Source organism: Macadamia integrifolia, unplaced genomic scaffold (assembly GCF_013358625.1).
Source record: "Macadamia integrifolia cultivar HAES 741 unplaced genomic scaffold, SCU_Mint_v3 scaffold1527, whole genome shotgun sequence".
Classification (NCBI taxonomy): domain Eukaryota; kingdom Viridiplantae; phylum Streptophyta; class Magnoliopsida; order Proteales; family Proteaceae; genus Macadamia; species Macadamia integrifolia.
In genome coordinates this window covers 97,873-107,345 of record NW_024868246.1, presented here as the reverse complement: position 1 = coordinate 107,345, position 9,473 = coordinate 97,873, and the positions used below count along the sequence as shown (strand labels likewise).

The window sequence follows — 9,473 nt, the reverse complement described above, 5'->3', positions numbered from 1 at the left end:
TTCTTCGTGTACTCCAATTAGCGCTTGCACATTACTTTTTAGCTCAGGCCTACTTAGGAATTGGTCCTTACCCTCAAATCTTTTGCATATCAAACTATGTTTCAAAAACTCGTTTTCTCCCCTTGGATTTTGATGTAGATAAACACTTTGATTTCTCTTAGGCTTCGTTTGGTATCTTTTCTGTTCCAGAAATGCCGTTTTATGTCAAAAACGGAAATTTCAGTTTATGTGTCAAAATGCAGTTTTTAAACGAAAAAATGGTGTTTCAAAATTTCAGATTTTTATTAGGAATTTTTTTTTTTTTTTTTTTTTTTGTAAAATGGAACGAAACTGGGAAGACGGAACTCCAACCAATCTCATTTTTTCAGTTTTTTTTTTCACTTTTTGTTTCAAAAAAACAGAAACGGACCATAAGTGCACCAAACAGAAGATTCTTTTTTTCGTTCCAATAGAATGAAAAAACTCCAGAAACGTTTTTTTAAAACGATACCAAACGGAGCCTTAATGTTATTATATATTTTTTTCCTATAAAAAAAAAATGGCCCTTGCACATTACTTTTTAGCTTAGGCCTACTTACGAGTTAGTCCTTACGCTTAATCTTTTGCATACCAAACTATGTTTCACAGAACTCATTTTCTCCCCTCGGATTTTGATATAGATAAACACTTTGATTTCTCTTAATGTTATTCTATTTTTTTTTTTTTTCCTATAAAAAAAATGGCCCTTGCACATGGGCAAAAGCCACACTCCCCTATGGGACTTTCCCCAATAAATTGTTTGAAGTTTGAGAAAAGTGTTCCTCCACATCAATACTATGAATCCATTCCCACATGCCTACTACCTAAACAACATGGATTGACACCTTGACCATTGGATAATTTTTTTTTTTTTTTTTTGGGTGGGGGGTGGGGTGGAGGGGGTGAGGAGACTTGAGATCTATTCTCCACAAAATTAAGGACCCTATGACATGAAATGTATAGATATCATGGCTCGAACTTGAACCATACAAACAACCTTTCCTTATACGAAACTGGGGCTCTTTTAGGCCCTGTTTGTTTGATAGAGAAAATTAGAAAAGATAAAAAAAATGAGAAACTTGTGCTTATTTTTCACAAACTACCATAAATAAGGAGAATTTGAATAAATAGGACGAAAAACTTACTTAAACAAGTTTTATAAATACAATTATTGTTGTCTACTAATATGGCAAGTCAACTTTTTCCCACTCCATGTATTTCCAAAGTCATCATACCTGTTGAAACTATTCTTGAAAAAATTAATTTTGTGTGTTTCTCTCTCTCTCTCTCTCTCTCTCTCTCTCTTGCTCTCTCTCTCTCTCTCTCCTTCCTATCCTCTTGTTTCCTTATTTTCCCACAGAATACCACATTGTGAAAATCTGATTAGGCTAGGATCACTTGCGGTTTGTTGGGCGTCCTGTCCACTGTTAGTTAAAACGTGTTTTAAACGCGGTTGTGTTTTTTTGCCGTTTAAAACGTGTTTTCCTGTTTGCTATTATATAATACGAAAAAAAAGTAAAATGGAAAAAGAATCCGTTTTAAATGCGTATCCATTTTTTAAGGGTAAAATAGGAATTTTATAAAAAAAAATTAATTAATTAAAAAAAAGAAGTGAAGAGTAAAACAATATGGTACTTGGTTTTTTGTTTTTAACTTCCATACTATCTATCAGAAAAAAATCTCATCTTCTTATAGTCCATTGGGTAAGGAGAAGCTAAAGCTAGCAACATCTCATTTTCTTGTAGTCCATTGGGCTATTTTATCTTGGGACTCCCAGAGCTTTTGGAACATTAGATTAGATGCATGTATACAGGTAATAATCTCTCAAATTGCATGAGTATACTACCATTTTTTTTGTTTTGTTTTTTTTAAAACTACACGTTTAATATTTGTACCGTTCGTTTTCGTCCATTTGCTGTTCCCTATTTTTTGACATTTTTTATCGTGTTATTTATCGTTTTTATCTGTTTAAAACCTGTATCTTGTATCGTACGTTTCTGTTTTTTTACGGTTACCTTTTTAACTAATAGTGGTTCTGTCTCGTTTAAAACCACCAACTTGAGCTTGCCGCCATAACTTTGAGGGTATTTTGGTCATGAAATATGTTCCTCGATGTTTATCTGTTTTACATCTTCTAGAGAGAGAGATAGAGAGAGACAGAGACAGAGATGACCTCATGATTCAAACGGCCTTCCTCTGCTTTCCATTGCTTTTGCTCCAGCCTTCCCCAGATTATTGGGTCCCCTCTCCCACTCACCTCCACATGAATGCTTCCAAAACCAGTGACGCCATTACTATACAGGCCTCAGCATCTTTCAATGGCATTCAAATCTTATATAAACGCCCCAGTGGCCGAAGAATTTTTTCGGTGGCAATTGGAGCTATTGACACTTAATCTTCGTCGTGCCCCTTGGTTCCCACAATAGTCACACTTGCCGGAAAATTATGGTGAAATCTACGAGCAATGAGGATGAGAGTGTCTCCGTTAGGTTTCAGAGTGTGAGTCCTGGTTTTAATCTCCTTCTGGAATGTTGAATTGGTGATTTATTCTGTTGTTTGAATGGGTTTTTTCTTAACCGGGAGATTGCTTACCAGGTTATTAAAATTTTGCATCTGCTACTTTCGCTCGGAATCATTATGGCAATGGATAAATTTTTGGAACGGGTTTTTGTAGCCGTGGCTATCAAGTTTCCGAGTGCCCTTTTCGGGATGTTCTTTGTGTTTTCCATCCTGATGATTTTTGATTCTGTACTCCCTTCTGCTGCAACAATTTTGATAAACTTCTTCGAGCCAGCAAATATGTTTATTCAGAGGTGGCTTCCAGTGTTTTATGTTCCTCTTTTGGTGGTTTTGCCTCTGTCTGTGAAAGGTATCCCTGCGGCTTCAGGGGTCAAGATATGTTTCATCATAGGTACATGAATCTTAGCCTTTTTATTGCATTTTAAGACCATAGAGCTTATGCGGTTCTGTAGAAATGAAAGAAAAGAGCATAATATTGCTAACCCAGTTTCAGCATGGCTTCTATGTCTTGGAATTGGCTAAGGTTTGATGAATTTTTCCCTGCTGCCAATTTCTTATTATGTCTAAATTATAGAGGTCTGTATTTATGTTGCCTATTGTAAGAAGACATTGTTAACCATAATTGATGTTTTGTTATCCAGCTTCTTCTCACTTGTAAATTAAAGAGACTGGAGTACCTCTGGCACTGTTACTTTATGTTAATAGCTTGACATATTTTTATACCTGGGAAATAGCAGTTGTAGGGGTATAACCATAGAATGCTACCTTTTGGGTCCTTTATCGTAATTGATGGTGCCAATATAATCTCAAGCTGAAAGGAAGCTCCTTTTCAAGTTGCCACCAAATCCTTTTTTGTATGTCAAGGGGATGATTAGAGGAGGAAGAAGAATTCTAAGCTGAGTTTTTGAGCAAGCTTAGGCTCTTCCAAGATCTATCCCCAGATGTGTTATGAAAATAGAAATAGAAAGTAGGGCTGATCATAGAAAATCTTGATTTATTTACAAATTCAAGGGTCAGAAAGAGAACCACATGGTGTAATTCATTTCACTGGAAATATGTATCTTTTGAATTGGATTTTTCTTTCCTTTCTATTTTGGGTCCCTGTTGTTTTGAATCAGTACTCTTTTTTGTTTTAAATAATTGAATCTGTATTAAATTAGTTGCACCTAGATATAGCCTGTGCTTCTGTGATATCAAGATATAGCGTGAATCATAGTTGTCAAGGTGGTGCCTAGGACTGTTGGTGTCGACTTATTTTTTGGCCCCCCTAGAACGCTTTGGTTTGCGTAGGCACCATGGCAACTATGGGGTTAATGCATGAATACCTCCCATGCTGCTCTGGTCTGTATAATTGTATCTAAATGAGCTTCTTATGATCTGTAATTGTAGCCAGGTAATCAATAATTCCAAATATTGTAATTACTATACTTGCTTGGTTTCTATGGTATGTAATTGGATCAGGGGTTAATCTTGATGATTCTTTATTGAAATAAGGATTTGATTAAGCTGAACTTCTAAAGTTCTGAATATACTGTCCTATAAACCCAAAAGATGAAGTTCTTTCGCCATCCTTTTAATTTAATTCTCAGATATATGAAATAATTGCCTTTTTGTTTCCCTTTCTTTTCTGCAGTTGGGGGTTGGCTGGCTTCACTTTCTGTTGCTGGTTACACAGCAATAACCATAAGAAAGATTGTTAAGACAGAAATGATAGCTGCCGAACCTATGCCAAAAGCGTCCCCATTCTCAAAATTTGAAGTGTGGTCTTGGACTGGAATGTTCCTTGCATCATTTATTTCTGCATTCCTATATCCGACAGCACTTGGGACAAATGCAAGAACATGCCTGCCTTTCCTACTTGCAGCTACTGTGTTAGGCTACATGGTTGGTTCTGGGTAAAATGCTTCTTTCCCTATTTATTCGACTGAAGCAGAACATATTCTAAGCTTTATGTTTTTCAAGAAAAGCCTCATTGTGTTTATGGGTTCTGATCTACAGGTTGCCCTCTGATATCAAGATGGTGTTCCACCCAATAATTTGTTGTGGACTATCAGCGTACTTGGTGGCTCTAGCTTTTGGGTATTTATCAAAGTCTGGAGTGGATGCTGTTCTAGGTTTACAACCTACTCAAAGTGCTTGTCTTTTATCATCCATCATTTAAATGCACATTTGCCATCATCAGTTTCTTTGATTCCAGATCAAGGGACGTAAAATGTTTCATTTCTTTCACTTCTTAATTCTGTTCTTTCCTGTTTGACCTCCACCCAAACTGCTTGGTGTACGGGATCAAGATTTTTCAATAAACGATAGAGATTTTGTCAAGGTTCAAGTATCTGGGGCAGAAAACAACAAAATCACTCCATACAGAGAAAGGAAAACAAATGTATCTAAGTTAGAATTCCAGAATCCTGCAATCAAACCAAGAAAAGAAGAGAAGAAGACAGAAGAGAGGGAATAGGCAAGAGCACAGATCAGTTCCATGGGGGATCTAACCTGCGGCTCAGACTAGAATAGTCTGCCACAGGTTAGACCTTCCAAAAATAAGACAGGTATAGAACTACCCTTGTAACCTGCGATAGTTAACCCTAATACAAAATAGTAATCGATAAGGCTAAAATGCTCTTATGCCTAAAACTTAAACACTCCCCCTCAAGTTGGAGCATACACATCTTCCATGCTTAGCTTGGTACAACCATTGCGGAAACTAGGAGCAAACAAAGACTTAGTAAACATGTCTGCCAACTGATCTGAGGAAGGAACAAATGGAGTCTCGACTAACTTCTTTAGTACAACATCACGAACAAAGTGGCAATCCACTTCAATATGTTTAGTTCTCTCATGGAAGACAGGGTTACTAGCTATATACACAATTGCTTAGTTGTCACAATACATCTTCATAGGCTTGTTGATGGGAAAACCCAACTCCAAAAGTAATGACCGTAACCAAATCAACTCAGTAGTGGTGTGAACCATAGCTCTGTATTCTGCTTCAGCACTAGACCGGGAAATGGCAGTCTGCTTCTTATTTCGCCATGTAACCAGATTGCCTCCGAAAAAAGTACAATAACTTATAGTGGACCTACGATCACTAGCAGAGCCAACCCAATTAGCATCGGAGTAGCCAATCAGATCCATATGCTGATTAGGGTGATAGATCAGCCCTTTACTAGGAGCACCCTTTAGATACCAAAGAACACAAATAGCTACATCCCAATGTGCTTTCTGAGGAGACTGCATGAACTGACTAAGGACTCCCACAACATAAGAAATGTCAAGTCGTGTGACCGTGAGATATATCAACTTGCTAATTAAACTCCGATATTGATGCACATCCTGGAGAGGTTCATCATCACTAACACCAAATTTCTGGTGAGGGTCCATAGGGATATCCACATGTCTAGATGCAAGCATACTAGTATCTGATAAAAATCCAACACATACTTCCTTTGAGATAAACTGATCCCTTTCTTGCATCTGACCACTTCAATGCCAAGAAAATAGTAAAGTTGGCCTAAGTCTTTGGTCTGAAAGTGTTGTTGTAAGTACTTCTTAACTTCAGAAATTCCTGACTCATCATTACCCGTGAGAATAATATCATCCACATAAACCACTAAGACAATTTATTTATTATCTCTGCGACGAACAAAGTAGAGTGATCAAAATAACATTGGAAAAACCTATAAGTTACCACAGTAGTACTAAATTTGTCAAACCATGCTCAAGGGGACTGTTTAAGTCCATAGATAGCCTTGTGTAAACGACACACTCGACCTCTATTCTCCCCTTGAGCAACATATCCAAGAGGTTGCTTCATATACACTTCTTCCTACAGATCACCATATAAAAAGACGTTCTTGATGTCTAACTGAAACAACGGCCAATCATAATTAACAGCAAGAGAAATAAGAAGGCGAACGAAGTTCAGTCTGGCAACAGGAGAGAATGTCTCAAAATAATCAACCCTATATGTTTGAGTATACCCCTTGGCAACTAGACGGGCCTTCAGTCGCTCAACAGAGCCATCAGAATGATACTTAATAGTATAAAACCAATGACACTTTACCAAGTCCTTAACAAGAGGTAAATCTACCAGACTCCAGGTGGCACGGTGCAAGAGAGCATCCATTTCTACATCCATGGTAGTTTTCCATCCAGGGATACTCAAGGCATCAACATGAGATATGGGAATGGTATGAGTAGAAAGAGATAATGCACGACCATGGATAGGAGATGGAAGATGAGACAAGGAAACAAATTTATCAATGGGATACACAGCTAGAGATTTTTTAGTGTAAGTGCGTGTACCTTTACGATGAGTAATTGGAAAGTCATTCGGGACAGGAGGGATTGGAGCTTCACCAGAGGAGGGCAGCAGTGGAGGTAGCGAATCGGCTGGAGTAATAGTATCACCACTGAGCTTTCTGAGCTGCTTCTGCCGTTGATAAACCTGTAGAGGAGGTGGGACGCTGGCACTAGGGATATCAGGGAAAGGAATGAGTGTAGGGATAGGAGGTGGAGCTCGAGAAGTCCCCTCAATCCCGGGCTGGGATGCCTGGGAAGGAAAAAAGGGTGTGCCTTCAAAAAAGGACACATCAACACTAACAAAGCTGCGGTGAGTGGTTGGGTCATAGCACCTGTACCCTTTTTGAGTACGGGAGTGACCTAAAAAGATGCATTTAGTGGACCTGGGAGATAACTTATCAGACAAAGCATGCAAGTTGTGAACAAAACAGACAAAGCCAAAAACATGAGGAGGAACTGAAAAACTAGGCAAGATAGGAAAAACAATAGAAAAAGGAGATCGATCGAAAAGAATGGAAGATGGCATGCGATTAATTAAATGACAGGTAATTAAAATGCCATCACTCCAAAAGGATTTTGGAACATGCATATGTAACATAATTGCCCTTGCTGCCTCAAGGAGATGCTGATTTTTGCGCTCAGCCACCCCATTTTGTTGAGGGTATAAGAACAACTAGTCTGGTGTATCATCCCACGGGCAACACAAATTCATAAATCTCATTTTGGACATATTCTAAAGCATTGTCAAAACGAAAGACCTTAATAAAAATGCTAAATTGAGTTTTTATTTCATTATAGCAAGTCTGAAACATAGATAAAAATTCAGATCGATCCTTTAACAAGTACAACTATGTAAGACGAGAGTGGTCATCAACAAAAGTCACAAAATATCGAAACCCAAACCTATTGCTGACTCGACAAAGACCCCAAACATATGAATGAACTAAGGAAAATAAAGACGGACTCCAAAGCACAGAGCGAGATGAGAAAGACACATGGTGATGCTTTCCTAACTCACACGCTTCATACTCTAACTTTGTTATAGACTTAAAGCTAGGAAATAAAAGTTGCACCATAGACAAGGACAAATGACCTAAACGACAGTGCCATTGGAAATGAGTCACATCCCCAATAGCAGCAACGGAAGTAGCAGGAGTACCACAGTAGAGATAATATAAACCATCTTTTTCACCCCCTCCACCAATCGTCTTCCTTGTGTGAAGATCCTGAAAAATGCAGTAAGAAGAGAAGAAAGTTACAGAGTAATTTAAGGACTTTGTTAACTGACTTACGGAGAGAAAACTTAATGGAAATTGGAGAACATGTAACATAGAGGACAGGTTAAGTGAGGTTGTGGGTGAGATAGTACCATGACCTAAAACAGGGGTTGGAGCACCATTTGCAAGAACAACAAATGTAGATGTGGTACTAGAGGAAAAAGACTTAAACAGAGATGAATTACCAGTCATATGAGCACAGGCTCCTGAATCAATAATTCAGGGGGTAGAAGTAGTGGTAAGAAGGGCTAATGTACCTGCTTTGTGCCAAGGTAGCAGTGGCTGTAGACACACCATTAGATGTATTAGAGGATGCCTCAAGAGTCTGCAACCGCTTTAGTAATTGATTGATATCATCACGTAGACAAGTAGAAGAGTCTCCTGAAGAAGTCCTTGATTTAGTATTGGTGGGAGATACCAGGTCAGTACCATCATCTGACATTGCATGATTGGCTAATTGGGTTACTCACTCTGGCGTGTCATGCTTTGCCCAACAAGTCTCTACAGTATGGTTGGGTTTCCCACAGTAAAAGCATTGGCGAGAATAACGATCAGATAGTTGTCCACAATCAAAGTGCTGTCCACTAGACAAACGGCCTCCCACGCGACCTCGACCACATCCACGGTTGGCTAGAAATGCTGAATTATCTTTGGTGGATTGATTAGGTTTGGTAGAAGATGTGATGCGCTGAAGGCATAAGTCGGTATTGTTCAGTGTAGGGACGGTGTCGCCAGCAAGTAAGTGATCCTTCACTGCCTTCAGGTCATTATTCAAGCCAGGCAAGAACTTGGAAACAAAGAATTCATTACGCTGAGCTTTGAGCTTTTCAATATCTATAGTCAAGGGTTGGAAGACATTGATTTCTTCAACCATTCCCCTGAAAGCACTATTGTATTCTGATAGAGATCTGTCAAATTGGCGAAATTGGAATAGCTTCTTATAGATATCATTGATATGAGTCATATTCTTCTCCTGGGAGTAGGTTTCCTTCAAATCATCCCATACTCCTTTTGCAGTAGTGTGGAACATGAAATTGGCAGCGACATTTGGTTTCATACTATTCCATAACTAGATCAAAATTAATGCATTTATCCTTCATCCAGTCATTATATCCCTTATCAGACCACTGGGGAGAATCGGAGGTAGTATATTAAAGTTTATCCTTAGCCATAAGATAAACCTTCACAGATTGAGCCCAAAGTAGGTAGCTCGAACTTTCTTTGAGCTTGATAGAGGTAATTTGGACATTCACATTGTCCGAGGAACATGTAGCAGCAACAGTGGTAGTTTTGGTTTCAGCCATGAGGAACAAAAAAAAAAAAAAAAAATTGCTGATGTAGAGGCAAACAACAATC

General features: G+C 38.5%; 1 protein-coding gene across 2 annotated transcripts in view; it reads left to right on the top strand.

Annotated features, from left to right (window-relative positions):
- Nucleotides 1-2,175: 2,175 nt before the first annotated feature.
- LOC122064118 (plastidal glycolate/glycerate translocator 1, chloroplastic-like) overlaps nucleotides 2,176-9,473 on the top strand; it is a 39,816-nt gene continuing 32,518 nt past the window's right edge. For both annotated transcript variants that reach the window (XM_042627833.1, XM_042627834.1), the window contains exons 1-4: nucleotides 2,176-2,517; nucleotides 2,614-2,929; nucleotides 4,172-4,433; nucleotides 4,537-4,652. In XM_042627833.1, the coding sequence (XP_042483767.1) occupies nucleotides 2,464-2,517; nucleotides 2,614-2,929; nucleotides 4,172-4,433; nucleotides 4,537-4,652 (748 nt within the window). In that variant the 5' untranslated portion in view covers nucleotides 2,176-2,463. The remainder of the gene's footprint in view (nucleotides 2,518-2,613; nucleotides 2,930-4,171; nucleotides 4,434-4,536; nucleotides 4,653-9,473) is intronic.